Genomic DNA, 19175 nt, shown 5'->3' with positions numbered 1-19175 from the left:
AAACACTTACCTGTGAAAGCGGAGGTTCATGCAGATCTAGTTGCATTCGTTGAACTACCTCTAAGAAATCTTCTGCATGAAAGCAAATTACATCTTTGGTTATACGAGGTTGTTGAGGCCTATGCAAAGGAGAGAAAGGGTTGCCATCAAGGTTAATAAAGTCATACCTCGGGTTACAGGTGCTTCAGGTTGCACGTTTTCGGGTTGCGCACCACGCCAAGCCCAGAAGTACCGGAACAGGTTGCTTCTAGGTTTCGGCGCTCATGCATGCGTAGAACCACTAAATCGCACTTTGCACATGTGCAGAAGTGCTGAATCACGCTACGGGTTGTGAACGTGCCTCCCGCACAGATCACGTTCGCAACCCGAGCATCCACTTTATATTAAATCAGCCAGCTATTTGCTGCTCTTGTAAGCAGAAAATAAAGCACTGAAAATATACAGTTGTTTTTCAGTTTGCAGAAGTCCAATGAAAAGTAACAACAGCAACTGGAACTTATTTTTTATAAATAGTACTAACACAGCAACTGATCCTTTGTCTTCTCATGCTAATGTAACAGGTGTTCAGGTGTGTACTACTCTATTACAACTTCCTTGTAGAAAGCATAACCTTTTACTGGGGCCTAAAATCAAAAGGGACGCGGGTGGCACTGTGGTCTAAACTACTGAGCCTAGGGCTTGCCAATCGGAAGGTCAGTAGTTTGAATCCCCGCAACGGGGTGAGCTCCCATTGCTCAGTCCCTGCTCCTGCCAAACTAGCAGTTTGAAAGCATGTCAAAGTGCAAGTAGATAAACAGGTACCACTCCAGCAGGAAGGTAAACAGTGTTTCCGTGCGCTGCTCTGGTTTCGCCAGAAGCGGCTTAGTTATGCTGGCCACATGACCCAGAAAAACTGTCTGTGGACAAACATCAGTTCCCTCGGCCAGTAAAGTGAGATGAGCGCTGCAACCCCAGAGTCGTTCACGACTGGACCTAACTGTCAGGGGTACCTTTACCTTTTAGTCTCACATGAGCCACAGGACGCTCTGGAAAGTATGTTAATTTACTTATTTCTTCCACACAGCTGCAATGTACAGCATCTGCAAATTAGCGTAAATTAGAGATTGCAGTGCTCAGGGTTCCTTGTACCAGAAGCTACAGATTAAGTTATGACCTGCTTATATGTCACACTATCAGTCTCCAAAACATTATTATTGTTTAAATCATAATTGTTTATCACATTCCACTATCCTCTGATATTTCACAGCTATTAAAAAACACACACAAAGAGGAAAAAGCTGGGTTTACTTTCAAATCTAGTTATTAGAAGGTAGGCAAATGCTCATTTTGCTTTCTTAACATTTCATCTGTGTTTTCAATTAAACTGCACAATTCAGTCAACTAAGATTTCAAAAACAGATTAGTCCAGAGCTCAAAATGGAAGAAAATCACACTTCAAGTAAAAAATCATGTACATTTCCATTCTGCATTAACACTTACTAATCACCTCCATCACTATCTTGCCATTTCCTATCCATTGTGCCAACGCAGATTTGATATGGAATGCTTATCTGTGAAAGAATGCATCAAGCTAAATGCACAAATAGCATTTATCTTTAGGATTTTTGACTCCCTATATTAGGATCAGCAACTTGCAGAAATACAGGGCCAAATCTCTTCTGCATGCCAACTCAAGGCCAAGAGTGATGACAGGACTATTAGTTGGGATCTATCTCAGCACTGTCCAATTCATGCAGGTATTTTTCAGATGTTTATCCTGAAAAAAACCTGGCAAATACATACCACTCTCCACAATGCACTGCCTTTAATACTCCCACAGCAGCTGTAGTCTGTCGTTCAAACCCTTGTCCTATGTGATCTGCATGAGCTCGTGTCCTGTCTTCAAAAAGCATTTCACGAGGTTCACTAATACGAGGTAGGTACTGCAGGTTTTTTATTTCATTGGTTGTTCTGTTAAAAGGATGGGGGAAAGAAAAATTAAGAATAATTGTCCAATTTTTTCCCCTTCATATAAAATTGTTAGCAAGTTATTACACAAGTAAAAAAGGAATGCCCTCCAATATACAAGGCGCTGGTTTAGAATTTTTGTGCAGTGATTGAAAACAAACACAAACAAGCTAATACACACCCGCATTTTTAGATCTTTTTGTACATTTCTTGTACACAGTGCAATGTTCATTTGATATTATAATTGCATTCTACACACAAATTAGAAATGGAAAGACTGCTGTTCTATGGGACTGAGTCGCTCATGACCACCCTGACGGATTGTGCTTAACAAGAGCAGGACAAGGGGAGTGTAATCTTGTTCCCACGTCTAGTTCTCTAGGGTTTTTTATACCATCGACCATTGCACCCTCCTGGACTGGCTCTGTTGTTGTTGTTGTTGGGACTGGCTCTATGGGATGGGAATTGGGGGCACTGCGCTACCTATGTGGCCAAGTTCAGACAGTAATAATAGAAGAGTGCTTTTCAGTCCCCTAGCAATTATGCTCTAGGCAATATGAAACTACGGGGAGCAGTCATAAGGAAATTAGGGCCAGGTGTCACAAGTAGGATAACACTCAGTTCTAGTTCTCAATAACAATTGAATCAGGAGATGCCACGCAGGACCTGGGCCAGTGCCTGGAGGCAGCGGTCGACCGGATGAGGGATAACAAGCTAAGCCTGAATCTCAGCAAAGCAGGGGCACTGAAGATGAGTGCTTTCCATGGCTGAAAAATTGGTCAATTACATCGTGTGTCTTGTAAAGACCTAACTTTTTGCCTGGTCTTTCCCTGACCCGTAAGTTCAGGGAATGTTTTTGACTGTATGAATTCCTGGTTTTATAATTTTCTGTTTATGTTGTACCCTACGTTAAAACTATTAAGTGACTTAAAACTGTTTGATATAAAAATAAATAAATCATAACAATCATTGATGATGAACTAGCTGCCACCCCAGCTCTCTGTGATCATTTACATTCTCCCTCTATGGAACAAAGTGCTCTTTTTTGATCTCACAAGGGCCTAAGTACATCACTTCAGAGATTAATACTGGCTGAATTGGAGCCAGCTCAATCCAATTCAGTCAGTAATTCTAGTACCAGAGCCAAGTATTACAAGTACACAGTATTAGTGTCTATTAAGAAAATATAACATGTTTAGTCAAAAAGGCCAGAACTTAAAGAATTAACAAGCTATTTACGGCAAGACACAACATAACCAGAAACTGAAAAGACCTTTCCAGCACAACAATAGACAATTGGTACAAAACAGTTTGGGAAGCAGCCCTTCTTAAGAAATAAACTACAGTTGACACATGGACAGATCAAGAAAGATGGCTTTACCCCAATATAGTTTAATTTCATAACATATTCCAGAAAATGAATAATCCCCCCACCATCAGCATTTGGCTCAATCTGGTTTATCTAAATTTAAATGTAAACATAAATTATTATATTCACTTTGAAACCCCCCATTCATCAATATACAAGAACTCTATATTGTTTCATTGGTAACTTAAGAGGAAAAAATGACTATTACTCATACTTAATCTAAGCACAACCACAAGGGCTCCTGATTAGGCGATTAGCTATGTAATGTTGAATGTTATCTGTTAACTCTGTTCTATCCTGTATTTTTATCCCCTTTCTTTTTGTTTAACCAATCAATGAACCAAGAGCTTATATACTGACCACTAATAATAAACTGTATGTCATAGATATTACTGCAAACTTATTGTGCTATTTTTGTGATGTATGAATGATATGCAAAGACTTGGTCTATTTGTATAATTTATTATTCCTATGATCCTTGATTTTTAAAACCCAATAAAAAGTTATTCAAAAAGAAGAAAAAACATGGGCTTAAACCAGCCTCCTCAAAAATAACTTACAACTTTGGAGACAAGGGACTCAGCTTTACAACCGCAGATAAAGTGTGTTTTAAGTGCAATATACAATGTGACACTAGATGGCAATGGCGAGCCTTATGGAAAATTCAATGTATTATTTTTTTAAAAAAGCATTTTCAGAATGTTTTTTATATGTGTGTAGATTCCACCAAGGTATTTTTTGCTTTGGCACACTCCAACTATTATAATCTTGCCAGAGGGGCTTTGAACTTGATGTCTTTTTGTACCAGATGAAGGTATCTTTATTTACTCAGGATTTTTAGAGCTTTGGGGATTCTGAGATTTTTTAGCTTCAATTTTTAAAATTCTTTTTAAATACCTTATTACTGTTTTAACTGCTGTAAGCTGCTCAGGAAGTTTTAAACTCTATACTATGGAATCAAATAAAGCCAGATATTTCAGCATACCTTTTCCTTTTGAAAGGTGACTTTGGCATGTCTGCCACAGGGATCATTTGTTCTCCTGGACGTACCCACATAATAGGACCATCATCACTATCTTTACGACTCTCTAGTTTCAAACTAGAAAGTGTCCCCCATGGCAAAGTACACTAAGAAGAAACAGTTATTTAAAGGTTATTTAAAACACCACCAATTGAAACATTTTCATTAACTCACAACATGAAAACACTGCATATCTTATTCTACTGCAAAACAGGGGCAATTTCATCAATGTAGAGGACCACAATTTTTCTTCTGCATTTACTGTATTTTCAATTCAAAATAATGTCTACCTCAAAGACAATATTATATCTATATATAAATTGCATTGTAGCACACTGTATTCTTCAACCTAAGAATCTGAGTGCTTTCAGTGCTCCTTGAAAATTCATCAGGACTGCAGGTTTCATAAGAAATTAATAGCCTCAGTTATGAAGAACTTGAACTGGCCTTCAAATATGAATGTAGAATACAAACTGAAAAATCAATACCTTTAATTGTTGCCTTATACCTAATCATTTGCAGAAAAATGCACATAAACACAAAATGTTGCACACTATTTATTTTCTTGCATTGCATTTTATTTAATTTTAATTTTGCATGCAAGAATCCCTGTATTAAAGACTTGCAAATTTTGGATCTAATCTCTTCACCATATTAGAAGTGTCATTTTGTTTATCATAATAAACAAAGTTTTAAGATTTAACAAAACTATGCAAAGTTACTTCCCCGATTCCCTTTCTTTCTTACTTTTAAGAAAGGTGAATCTTCCAGCATATCTAGGAACTCTGGAAAATAGTCCCCCACTTCCTCATCCACTGCTCCAACAAGGCTGATTTGTCTCATTGGGCCAGCTCTGTATGTACCATGGGAATATGTTCTTTTTACCTAAAAGAAAGTCATATACAGTAAACAAGGGTCAGTTTTATACACAGAATAAATTACAAAACAATTTACATTTACACAAATATACGAAATATTTTCTAAAGCACAGAAGTACAAATTAAACATTTTTAATAGTACAGCAAGAGGAGATCTGAAGTTATGACCAGGCTAAAAGGTGGCGAGTGCAATGCTAGTTTAGCATTTCAACATAAATAAAAGATCATACTCAACATGAAATGCAAAAAACCCACAAATGGTAAAAAAAAATTAAACAATGCAAGTAAAACAAAAGGTAGCAGATAAGAAAAGGTGGCTGCATTTAAAAAATAAATAAATTGTTTATATGTATTTTAATGACTTAGTTTTAATAAAAAGGGTTAATTTATATTTTAATATTTTAGTATAAAACTGTAGCAACACAACTGAAAGAGATAATGAAAAATATCTGACTTTCCTTTGTCTCTTCAGGAACAAACATAATAGAAGCATAGGAAGAGAATATGCATTTCATGTTGCACAATTATTTACAATAAAAGCAAGAAAATTACTATTTATACTATAAAATACATTGCCTTGTTTGAATAACTAACTAATATATTCTGCTGCGTAGAATATCAATAAATTTAATAAAAGGCTGGAGCAAGGGATTAAGAAAATGATGTTTACTGAACCAATATTAATATGCATAGCAGATTATTTACCAGTCAGTACATTCACTTCTCCTGTGCTATCTAATGCAAACCCTAGGATCTTATACATTTGCCTTCCTATACAAAAATAACGGAGAAGGCAGCACTTTTCATTAAATGGTAATGTATTCTAAGCTTCTATGCAGCAGTGTCTGCTTTCTGTTTTTTTAAAATGAGTCCACATCTAATTTCTAGATGCCTAATTTTTATAGCTTTATGCCTATGACAATTTTAAATATGCGTTAATATATCTATCCCCCCCCCTTCATTACCTCATTTCCCACTCTCTTGGACATACACCCTCCCTACAACCATCTGTTCTCCACTGACACAATTGCAGTGACTTCTTGACCAGCAATCAGCCTGTCTAAATGTCAGCAACGCAACAAAATGCTACTCTCAAATGTACTCTCAAACACGACTGTCAAGTAAACATGTTTCCTCCACAGAAACTCCAACAGCCAGTTTTTGTTTAATAATCTATCAGCTAACACTGTTAAGAGTTTAGACATAGATGATTTAGCTTGCCATTAAAAAATTTTAAGTTTCCTAGGACTTTCTGTCCACATACAATTAGTTACCGCAACATACTGTAGTCAGATTTAAATTAAACCTGCAGTATTGAAAGATAAGCACTCAGGCTCTTGTTTTGTAACAAGATGTTTTAATATTTTGTCAAAGGAATGGATAGCATAAAAATGAAGACATAGATAACAAACTAGGTTTCTTTCTCTGTGGAAGGCCTGCAAACGCCATCTTGCAGTGTTAGAAACTCAGATATATAAGCTGATTGCCAAATGGCACCTTAAACCTAGGTTGCGGTTGCCAGAACAGACTGTCTAAGTACCTTTCTGCCCTGTCCGCCCCATGGAACTTATTATACTTATTATATTTATTATTATTTTCATTCCATTTCTATACTGCTTTATTAAAAAAAAAAATTCAAGGTGGTTTACAACACATTAAAACATCAAATAAAACAATCTAAAATAAAACAAATTCAAGCTTTAAGGAAATTAGTGCAGATCCTTCTTTAAATTACGGTACATTTTGCTTTCCCCATATTTATTTACCTACTTAATTTATATAGCAGCACCATAGCAGAAGTACTCTAGGAAGTCAGTGTGGTGTAGTGGTGAAGAGTGTCAGATCAGTGTGAGATCAGGGTTCAAATAACCACTCAAGTCAGGAAGCTCACTTGGTGACCTTGGGCCAGTCACAGCCTACCTCACAGGGTGTTGTAGAGTTTAATTGAGGAGGCGGTGAAACATGTACTCCTTGGAAAAGAGGTTGGGATATAAACACAATAAATAAGCTCTTCTGCTTACCTGCTTAAGAAAGATAGAAAGGCCAGCCAGGTGGAGATGTCAGCCCAGAAATCTCCGCATGGTAGCAACTGGGCCTGTGTCAATCATCTTGGTAGTCAAGATAACCTCAAAATTAATTGATAGTTGCTGTGGGAATGAGCTCATACATGCTTTGATATGTGCCAATTGGCTTGCTTTGTTACTATGCTTATCAGTGAGGCCTGAGATGCTGGGCTCTGGGCTCAGAGAAGGAAGTGATATGTAAGCCTTGGACAGTTGCCACCTATGCCTTCAGGGGTCACGTGGGTTGAGGAGAGGTTCTGGCCAAGCTGACATATGCAGCAGCTTTTTGTTAAAAATAAGGCTTAACATTTGCGGACAAATCTTGATGACTGCTTGCTTGCTGCTGCAAGTGTTCGCCCCGCATCATTAAGGGCAGAAGGGCTCTGCAAGCTGTTTTCATGTTACTTTTTAAAAGCGATAGAACTTGCTGTTCTGGGATTCTTGACATCCAACCACTTGCATCCAATCACTAGGCTCTCCCTTGAGCCCATGGTTCAGATCAATTTCTCACCCCAGCAAATGATGTTTTGTATGCATCCACAGTGACATCAAATAAACACTTTAAAAGTATGCTACATGAGAACAAAAAAACCCTTCAATACAGATATGACAGAAGCTAAGACAAAGGTTATAAATGGAATGAATGAATACACCTAAGGCACCACGCGCCTCATCGCCATTCATGTATGGAGAGTTAAGTCAGCAGCACATCTGACCGGGCAATCACAACTTGACTGGTGTGCATGGCAAATGTGTTTATAGATAATGGAGCATGTATGCACTGCTAACACGCAGGAACTTCCTTTGTGGCTTCTATCATATCTGTTTTGGTTGCACTATATGAAAAACATGCACAGATTTTTCATTAATTGTATCAACTGTAAGCCCTCATTTTGGCTTTTGAGAGATCAACTGGGCTTCAAAAATGAGGATTCTTAAGAAGCATGTTAAATTTTGTGAATGTGTATTAAAAGTTACTGTGCTTCGACAAGAGTCAAGAAATTAACGTACAAAGCATATAATGAACTTAAAAATAAAATTTGATGGCTGCCTTTCTAATTAAGTAACCATAAGACTTAAAAATGCAAACTATTCTGATTTAAAGAACGTCATCCTGCAGTTTATAGTTGTAATTGCCCCCTTTGACTTAAAATACAATAAAGGTTTTGTACAGATGGGGGTTTGGAGGTTGTTTTTGTTTGGTACTGTTAAAATTAGCTTCAACCTGCTGAAAGGTAACGGAATATTATTTTCATGTCTTCTTCATATTACATATCAGAGCCCTAGAATTGCAGAGCGAATTCTATGTGTTCTTACTAGACAACTAGAGAATACTATTTTCTGTTCTGCTGGTAAAATGAACTTCTCTTAACCCCTGCCACTAAATGTTAATTCAAACAGAAAGTGCTTGCATTGCTTCCAAAATGTGTTCAGGTTAAAGCAGACTCTAGTGACTGTTGACCATATATCTTAGGAGGTGATGTTAGAGAATCTCCAAATAAAGCCATAGTTACTATACCTTAGTGTATTACTACCTTTGGATCATAGCAACCTCAGTGTATATCTAGATTTTACTTCTATTACAAAAAGCTCATCTTACCACTCTGATTAAATAAATTTGCAAATTGTTTTTATATGAGTGTAATTTATATTGGGCTATATTGGGAGTTCAATTTAGTAAACTCAGGTTAGGGATTGCAATATTTTAAAAATAAAAAACAAGAGAAAAAGCATATACTTTATATAAGTACTGTATTAATAGAAGAAGGAATGTTAATTTATTCTGTAATTAATGAAAAATAGAACCAAATGGGATCCATTTCATTCAACATACTTGTTATAAAGTAAACATCACTAAGCAGTGAAATGAATTCAGATTCATTATCCAATTCATTTCGTTTGGGAGCGGGGCTTATCTTTCTCTGGAGGAAGCAGCAGGCCTGATTTTAGTGATGACTTAGCACCTACCATTTTATTTTTCCAAAATTCCTTGGATATTGGGAGCGGAGTGGAAGTTAACAGTAGGGGTTGTCATGTTTTCCCCAGAATGCCCTGGAATGATTCAATATTTGGGGCACGTTGGAAGGAAATGGCTGATACCAGAGCACCTGCCAAATCAGCTCTGCTGCCATGTGATTTTAGTGCAAGAAAGTATTCTGAATGATGAAGGGGGGGAGGATTCACACCCTAAGATGCTCATGTAAGAAGTACAACTCTGCTTATGAGATCACTGTATGTCTCAACATCCTATTATGACAGCATTGCCCGGCTTACTTACTCAGTACACGTCTTCATAGTACTTTGCTGTGTCCATGGAATAAGCCCTTCCAGAACACAAGCAGTTAGGGAAATTTAACTCATGTGGTGTGCAGCAGACAACTCTGTCCAATGGGACTATGGCCCTATTCTACCAAAGAACAGCCTGATGTCAGTCTGGTGCATTCTGCTCCAGCTAATATAACAATCAAAATACCAACGAGCTAAGTGCTGGTAATGTTCGTATTGTTTAGTCGGCGCAGTGGATTGCCTTTGTAAGGTGCTCAGGGAGCAAGAGACAAGTTAAAGACTTTACCGGAAAAAGGCATTCTTTACTGAAAGAGTGCTAACGCAGCAATTAACTGGATTTGCTAGAAAGGAAGATAGAGGCAGGAGAATGTTTGGGGGGTGAGCTGGTGGAATGGGTAAAAAATACAGCTTGCACATAGAGGAGTGGAAAAGAATGGGTATAACTGCAGTAAGACTGAGAAAAAGGCAGGGAAATAGGAGGAGCAGGCGGGTTACTACCTTGCCTTCCACTTAGGCTCTGAACATTAGAGAAGAGGTGGTGATCCCAGGAAGCAGAGGGACAGCAGTCAAGAGCTCAGAAAAAAGAAGACTCATGAGAATAAGAGTCTGGAGGAGAGAAGGAGCACAACTCAGGAATGGGGACAGAGCATGGGCATGTGCTCTCTGGTTGGCTTGGCTAGTTATACACTTGAGCACTGAAGACATTGCAAAAGAAAGGGGCATGATTCTGGATAATGCTTCCCGGATACAAGAAACAGTCAGTTGTCCTAAGTTTGATTAGCCGGGGGGGGTGGCTGTGGGTGATTAGCTTTTCTACAATGAGAGTAGCATTTTGTGTATATGGTCTTTCCTCATTAGGGTTAAATGGACAATAAATTAGGTTTATAGTAAGGCTTAAATCCCATTACGTAGCAAACCAAGTTAGGTGGTGTACCTCAGGATGCTATCGGAAGAAAGGCTGGAGCCACTCCCCTGTCCATTTCAAAAGAGAAGGCTTCCTCTCATGTGCCCAGTGAGTATGACCAGTGGTGAGAAATAATTGAGTTGTATTCCAAAAAACCTGAAGAGCACCAGTTTGGGGAAGGAGGCAACAAAGAGCAGGTACACTTGCAACACAATTTGTTCTTTGTGACAAGGTTACTAGAAAAGCACTCAAATAGGAGGGGAACCTGTTCCCTTGGCAACTACAGTTACATAAGATTAACAAAATGTAAACATGATCCTGGACTTACAGTTACTTTCCTTAATATAGCACTGTCATTAACCCTTCACACTCATGTGAATAATAGTAATCTATTCCTTCCAGGAGAGTAGCTTGCTATACCTAGTTGATTTGATCTTGGTTTTATGCAAGCTTACCATAGTTTGCCTTTTTCATATGAAACAGTAAATTAGATCAAACCTATCCATTCTGAAGGAAATCAGCCCTGAGTGCTCACTGGAAGGACAGATCGTGAAGCTGAGGTTCCAATACTTTGGCCACCTCATGAGAAGAGAAAGACTCCCTGGAAAAGACCCTGATGTTGGGAAAGATGGAGGGCACAAGGAGAAGGGGACGACAGAGGACGAGATGGTTGGATAGTGTTCTTGAAGCTACCAGCATGAGTTTGACCAAACTGCAGGAGGCAGTGGAAGACAGGAGTGCCTGGCGTGCTCTGGTCCATGGGGTCACAAAGAGTTGGACACGACTAAACGACTAAACAACAACAACAAAAACTAGGATTGAGAATTACTAATTGCAGCATACAAAGGAGGAGTGAGTGTGCAAACTTAAGGCTCCAGTGCTAAACTATGCTTTTCTGTTGTATCTCAGCATCCTATAAATATTACAAAATTGTATAAACAGCTACCCTAGGCAAGAGGAAAAAATTGTCATCTTACTCTAGTTTATCACAAGCTGAAACACATAGGTATGGCTTTTCTGGTAAAAGAGGGAAGAAGTGAACACCAAGCATAGGAGTGTAAAACCATGGAATAGATGTAAACTTTTTAATTAAGCAGACTATCCAAGTTGCTGTTGTTACTTGTTTTAGGCCTATCAGCATGCTTCCAAAATGGAAATTTATCTGCATCCAATTATAGTACAGTTCAAAAGGGAAAACTGCAAAGAGAACTCAAAAAACAAGAAAACACAGCTATACATAATGAAGCACATGAAGCATTTGAATCATAGAAGAATGCTGCCCATTTTCTGGTACCAAGAAATTCAAATTAAACAATAAAATATTTGTCTGTCAAGTTTCTACCATGCAAAAAGGTTTTAGAAAAAGAAAACTTAAGGATTTTTGTGTGTGCAAACAGAAAAGGTTGGATCCCCAGATTCCTCACATGTTCTGTGACATTTCACTAGTGCCAGACAGAAGGGATAAGTCTATTTTTACAGCACCTTCTTCTCTTTTCAGCCCAAGGAAAATCTGCTTTGAAGAGTTGGGGGACTCTGGAGGAGCACCAGAGGTGGTGCAGGGCACTGTAAAGGAAGGGTAAATTGACAAAAGCCATAGGTCAATTCTGTGTCCAGGGCAGCTGTTTACCAGCTCCACCTGGTACGCAGGCTAAGACCCCACCTGCCCGCAGACTATCTTGCCAGAGTGGTGCATGCTCTGGTTATCTCTCGCTTGGACTACTGCAAAGCGCTCTATGTGGGGCTACCTTTGAAGGTGACCTGGAAACTACAACTAATCCAGAATACGGCAGCTAGACTGGTGACTGAGAGCGGCCGCCAAGACCACATAACACCGGTCTTGAAAGACCTACATTGGCTCCCAGTACATTTCTGGGCACAATTCAAAGTGTTGGTGCTGACCTTTAAAGCCCTAAACGGCCTCGGTCCAGTATATCTGAAGGAGCGTCTCCACCCCCATCATTCTACTCGGACACTGAGGTCCAGTGCTGAGGGCCTTCTGGCGGTTCCCTCGCTGTGAGAAGCCAAGTTACAGGGAACCAGGTAGAGGGCCTTCTCGGTAGTGGCACCCGTCCTGTGGAATGCCCTCCCACCAGATGTCAAAGAGAAGAAGAACTACCAGACTTTTAGAAGACATCTGAAGGCAGCCCTGTTTAGGGAAGCTTTTAATGTTTGATGGATTGCTGTATTTTAATATTTTGTTGGAAGCCGCCCAGAGTGGCTCCGGAAGTGCAGCCAGATGGGCGGGGTATAAATAAATAATTATAATTATAATACTTATTATTATTATTATTATTATTATTATTCCTCTAGCAAGAAATTTCTGGTCCTTTCTATGAAGAGAAAGAGCCCTTCCACATTCACAGGATGGCCAGCCTGGATCTAACCGAATCAACCATGTATGAACAACTTGCTAACTGGTCAAGCACACATAATTTGGATGTTTCCCATTCTTCAATGCAGATATTTTAAGTAGCAGAACATATACTTTTGTTTCCAAGAGTAAAATTCCTGTTTCTATATTGAAGAACACAGTAGAGCTACACCTGGAAGCCCTATGATACATGTCACTGATTTATTCTAAAGTGCTTCCAGTGGCACCAAAACTATGCTCTCAGAACTTGGGTACAATGACATTTTGTGGCCAAATCTTACTCTTAAAAGTATCATAATATAAGGGAAGACAAGCCCTATCCTTGTCTCTGGAATTTTAGTATATCAAGAGTCAACAGTTTTGCTTTTAATGTTGCTGAATGCAGGCATTTTGTCCAGCTATCTAAAGAGAACAGAATAGCCAGACATGGCTATGACTTAACTGTTCTATTTTTAATCATTATATGAGTCATGAATCTACTGTTTACCTTCAACCAGGAATAAACTGACTTGCTTTTTAAATGACTGCTGAACAGTGGTTCGCTCTTATAATATTTACCCAATAAGAATCTCCTTGATCCTTTCACCAACTATGAAGGAAAATATAATATCCATAAAGTAATAGGAATGAAGATGTCACAAATTGCAACATTTTTTTACCTTCATGTTGAGAGGCTATGCTGTTCAGTTTTGCATTTCTGCCAAATAGCGCTCAAGGCAGCTTAATAAATTCCTGAACACATAGAACCATTGCAAAGCCCAAAATTAAATCAATAAAAGCTACAATTAAAACAATACGGCAGCCTGTAAATCAACAGATCAAGGACAACCGACAAACACAGTGAAGCAATTTAAAGACTATAATGAATTATGATTAAACCAAATCAACCATAACATTTACGTAAGAATTGAGAAGAGGCTAGTATACATTCATACTCTTCTAAGGAATGTTTTTAGTTGATAACATTTCTATCAGATCCAGGCCAAACCTGAAGGTGGTATGTATATACACTATAGGAACCTGGTTTGGTCCCAAATTTGATTCAAGAGCAACTGTGAGACTGACAAACATATAAAGGACATCCTTATCAATAAGGGAATACTTACTTCATAATACATTAAAAAGAATTCAGCTATGGCCTATTCTGCCTATCAGGAAAGGTATAATTACAAATAGTCTGTTCAAGACAAATTAACAGATCATTTGCATATGACAATATCATAAAACTGATGTGTCAGTTTTGATCTGTGTTCTGTTTTATTATGTGTTTTATTATATTACACCGCTACTGGCTGCAACATTAATCCATCGTTTGATTTACAATATTTTCAAGAGACACTGTACTTAAGCAATTCAAAGAGAATGCAATCTTCAGCCAAAAACTTCCCTGAATATACAGCACAAACAAGTCCTCTCTTTTCAGTGACCCCATTTGTCCATTATTTTAAGCTATGGTCAGAAAAATCCATGGCATACTGTGAATGGGTGGTGTACCAGGGCATGCAAGCTGAGGAAGTGGGAGGAAACAAGCCACATCACTGATTAGTATTATCCTAAACCTAGTACTTCTAGCTCGTTTCTCCCAAACAAACCATTAGCAATACCCAAAGACTGAAGAAACACAATCCATGAGCATTGGTTCTCGTGTAAAAGTAAGCCAGCACTGTGGTTGCTTTCTTCCTGGCTCAGCAAAGGAAGAAACAGGCCAGGAGCATTTTAGCAACACATAGTAGCACACTGCTTGTTCACAGCAGGGGTGGAGGATGGGGGGAACGGTGGGGGCCGTCCGCCCTGGGTGTCCCCACTGAGGGGGGTGACAAAGTGCTGGGTGGCACTCACCGCGCGGCCTGCAACGTGCCCGAGCCACGCATCTCTCCTAGGAGTGATGTGGTGGCTTGGGCGCCCACAGGATCCATCCTGCCCCAAAAGATCCGCCCGCTGTCTCCTCCTCGGCTGAGTGGGTGGAGGCAGGCTAACTCCTCGGAGGCCCAGCTCACCCTGCCCCATGTCCGATCAGCTTGCTCTGCTGCTGGCCACAGGGCTTTCCCCTTCCCTCTCCATCGGTGTGGGGAGCCTGTGCCGCTACCCCCTGAACCCACCCAGGCTCAGGCATCACCCTTAAAGCCACCGCCGGGAGGCAGAGGCAGGTGAGAGGGAAAAGCGAGCTCCCACCAGCACTTGGGAGCTGTGTGGAGCCACTTCTCTCTTTGCTGACAGGCACTCTGTATCTCTTAAGCACCTACACTCAGGTATTCATGGGTTTCTTTTCTTGAGTAATGGGCTGTATTTTTGAAGCTGTGAACAAATTAACAGGGTGACTCTTCCCTCCGTGTGTGTGTGTGTGTGTGTGTGTGTGTGTGTGTCCCCTCCCACCTTTCCACATCTCCCAGTGCCTCGCTTTAAATCCTTTCTTACGTGGAAAGACACCTTTGGGAAGTGATTTTGCCCTTTTGGCTCCTTTCCCCTAGAATTATAGTATTGTAGAGTTGGAAGGGACCCTGTTGAGGATCATCTAGTCCAACCCTCTGCAATGCAGGAGTATGCAGTTGTCCCATCCTTTTTACATTTGCTCAGCCCTTGTTTTCCCTCCTTCTTCTATGTAAATTTACATATCTCCCTCCCCCCCCCCCAGATGCTAGTCCTACTCAGAGCAGACTCACTGTAATGGATTAAAAATCCAAACATTAATTTCAAAGGGTCTGCCCTAAGTAGGATTTAGTTGGATGCAGCCTGTTATTATGACCAAAGTATCTTACCCAAAAATATCTGCACAAACCAGTTTATCTGAGTGCATTATTCTCAGGGAGGGGGGGCTCATTTATTTATAACTGCTTAATTGCCTTGCCAGGCCTTTCCACACCTGTGGCGAGCCCCATTGGGCTTTCCCACGCCTGCAGCGAGCTGTGAAAAGGGCCAACGGGGCTTGCTGCAGGCACGCGGGGGGCACGTATGACACCACCTAAATCCACTGTACTTGAGCACTATACTTATGGCTGTTCACAGAAGCAGCGTGCAGGTATGAGAGATTACATCCTCCCTTATTGCTCCTGATTTGCACTATTCTTGGGTGCTTTTGCTAGGCAGGAATAGGCGCTTGAGCTCTGTCTGTGGTTGAAGCAAGAGAAACAAAGAACATGATGAGGCATTAAGTAAAGCAAAGAAGAGGTGGAGTCTGAGGTGACAGGAACTGAGTTCCTTCCCACCCCCTTGGGAAGTGGAGGGGGGAGAAGAGAAGGACAATCGGAGGGGAGAGGAGGACCATGGCAAATTGACAGGACTCCTGCATGAGGAACAGCAAAAGGGCCCCAAACACGGTGGCCTTAGCTATGACACTGACTAAGTATCTTATTTTTTCCTTCTTTTAATAATTTGGGGGGGGGGGGTGACAAGAAATTTTCCGCACCGGGTACCACCTGAACTTGCTACACCACTGGTTCACATTAAACCAATGCATGCTAACCAGGTCTTTGTCTTCTCACAGCTGATGCCTGGAAATGCACAGAACACTAACAGCTGAAGGAGTTGAGAAGCATTTCATTTTCTGAAGTTCAAAGGCTCAATGCTGAAAAATAAGAGTCGGAAGCTATAGAGTTGTTATGACACCAATTCATATTAATGTTGGGGTATTATGGCATTTTCAGGGGTGGAGCAGGATATAAATAATGCAAAACAAATTGACTTGCTTTAAATATGCATTAGATTGAACTGCCAGCCCCTCTGGATCCAAAGGGACCAATTCCTAAGGAATCTTTCATAGGACTGCAGCCATAGCACATACAACTGAAAATGCATCATTTTACCAAGTCCAGGTCATACTACTCAATTGCATGCTAAGGAAAAGTTCAGAAAATATTCCTAAGATCTTATAGAAAAATCAGTTTTTAAAAAATAAAAATGGATGTCCAATAAGTTTTAGAAGGTGCAGGAGTAAGAGCTACCCACACCCAGAAGTATATCTGCTGTGTTTCTCCATTAGTCATGTTTCTTCTGAGATTGGGTCATTCTGCTCTCATTAAATTATTCCATCACACTCAATGCCACTGAAACAGAAGAACTATCCCTTACCCCACCCACAGGCTGATTGGAAGGAACTACACCACAATCAACAAATCATGCAGCGATGCCGCAGGCAAGCTTTTCTGTGAGTAGGTACCTCATACAGTACTCACACAAGTCTTTAATTATTCAATTTATCAAACATATTAGCCTGTCCAACTACAGAATTTGGGAATTATTATTGTACAAACATACATAATGGAGAATACCTTCTGTTCCTGCATTGCATACCGGGGGGGGGGGGGGGCATCTGACTGTATTTTCCTTAGTCAACTCAATCTTCTCCTGCTAACATATTTCATTTATACAAAAGAAATTAATCACAGTATGAAATAATTTTTAGAAAGTGAAAAAAACTCTTACCTGAGCATGAAAATTTGACATAGTCGTTGTCTCTATATCTTTCTTTCCCAAAATCTCCATTTTCACTGGCGAATTGGGAAAATTAAATGAAAAGTAGTCTAAAAAGTCAGGTAAGTAAGTAGCTGCCCCATGAACAATTCCCATTACATAGTAAGCTGCACAGTTTTCATTTTCACTAAAAACCAGACCCACAAATTCTTCTGCAAATCTCTCCATCTCCACAGGAGACAAGTGGGAGAGTTCATTACTGTAGGCATGGATAACTGAAGCACCTCCATTAGGCTGGTGCTCAATATGAATGAATTGTTTGAACTCCAACATGTCCAACCTTTTGAGTTTATTCTGAACCCGTGGCTCCTTTAACGAGACAAATGGAAACTCACTGTTCTCTGATATCTTGTACTCAGAGTCCTTCTTGGGATCCATATTTTTTCCATTGAAATCCTTAAGATGATTTTTGATTATGCCTTTGGCATCTTGATCCTCAGTGTCACAAAATAATCCCGAGCAGATGGTCTGAATAGATTTACTGTACATTTTTGGACGCTTCCTTTTTTCACACTCTTTATGCTTCTTTTTCTTTTTCTTCTTTACTTTTTTAATCTGTAGATCTTCTGCATTGCTTTTTGGTTTCTCCTTTATACCTATTAAAAAAAGAAATATTTTCATTTTTGTATGTCTAAAGAGACATGCCAAGATGAAAAACTGATTTACATGCACAGTGAAGTGATATGCCAAGTGAGGTTAAATAGCACAAACTATATTTACTTATTATCCCATCTTTTCTTCAAGGAGCTCAAGGTGGTGTGTGTCATTTTTGGCACCAGAACATTGGGGCAAGCTGGCACGCAGAGTCCCTCAGAATGCAACTCTCATGTAAATGGGGAGTTGCCTATAGTACAATTTTCTAGGAAAGCAGGCAGCTGCTATACAATAGACATTTGTGTGTGCTTACCTTTCTGAAATAATTTCATCTCTCCATTCTCTTTCTTAATTTCAGACATTAACCTGTGTTTCTTCTTTTCTTTCTGCTTTTCCTTATCCCTTTCTGCAATTTTGTCTCTGATGGTTTGATCTAAAAAGGAAACAATTCATATTTAACCAGAACTTTACAAAGAAAAATTACCACAATTATATTTGGTATAATAAGTAAATATTCTACAAAGTTCTAAGGCTAAATGAACTCTCAGATATTGAGAAGAGACACTTTATACATAACTGTTGTGGGGCTTACTTAAAAAATTGAAACCAGCAAGTATATTTTACATCTACCATATGACCAAAACTCCTGAATTGAATCTGAGCCACAATTCTACCAGCCTAATAGATTAGATTTCCAAAAACGAAGAGAAGCCCAAGCCCCCGGAAAACAACTTAACATTTTAGGACGTATGAGGTGATATAACTAGGATAAAGAAAACAATGAAACAGGAAGATTTCAGTTCTGCTAAATCAGGTGTGTTCCCAAGCATAAGTTATTATTGTTATTTTGTATATTATATCCCAGCCTTTCTCCCAAAACTACTAGTGTAAATGAATAAAAACATCTTCAAAACAGTGTTTGAAATTAGTCAGGCAGAAGCCGCATTTTGCAACTATCGGCCACTTGCGACCAAGTGAATGCCTGGGTGCCAAGATGGCGCTTGACATCTCCACCATCTGGAGGTGCATGTCTTGGGATCACTGGATCTTGACTGTTTTCACACACTAATACCACATTCTGTAGAATTCTCTCTGTTATATTTTATCTGCACAATTGGAATGAATTTCGGGGACCAAAATGCTTTTTCTAGTCAGCCTGAGCAGAAGCAGTGAACAATGTCATAGTTAATTGTTGCAGTTTATCTTCACCTACCCCACCCCACTGCTCTGCTCACAGTTATGAAGAATATTCTTATGCTACGAACGGTTCATGTC

At 39.5% G+C, this 19175-nt stretch overlaps 1 protein-coding gene across 1 annotated transcript in view; it reads right to left on the bottom strand.

Annotated features, from left to right (window-relative positions):
- The window catches only part of RSBN1L (round spermatid basic protein 1 like), a 50484-nt gene that overhangs the window by 3786 nt on the left and 27523 nt on the right, over nucleotides 1-19175 (bottom strand). Inside the window, exons 2-7 of the mRNA XM_081023546.1 lie at nucleotides 18214-18333; nucleotides 17259-17902; nucleotides 5085-5222; nucleotides 4302-4444; nucleotides 1783-1950; nucleotides 11-119 (exon numbers count right to left, since the gene is read on the bottom strand). Of these exons, the coding sequence (XP_080879672.1) occupies nucleotides 11-119; nucleotides 1783-1950; nucleotides 4302-4444; nucleotides 5085-5222; nucleotides 17259-17902; nucleotides 18214-18333 (1322 nt within the window). The remainder of the gene's footprint in view (nucleotides 1-10; nucleotides 120-1782; nucleotides 1951-4301; nucleotides 4445-5084; nucleotides 5223-17258; nucleotides 17903-18213; nucleotides 18334-19175) is intronic.

This window comes from Podarcis pityusensis (assembly GCF_964106645.2).
Source record: "Podarcis pityusensis genome assembly, chromosome: 10".
NCBI classification, from domain to species: Eukaryota; Metazoa; Chordata; class Lepidosauria; order Squamata; family Lacertidae; genus Podarcis; species Podarcis pityusensis.
The sequence above is the reverse complement of the archived record's forward strand: the minus strand, read 5'-3'. Positions and strand labels throughout refer to the sequence as shown.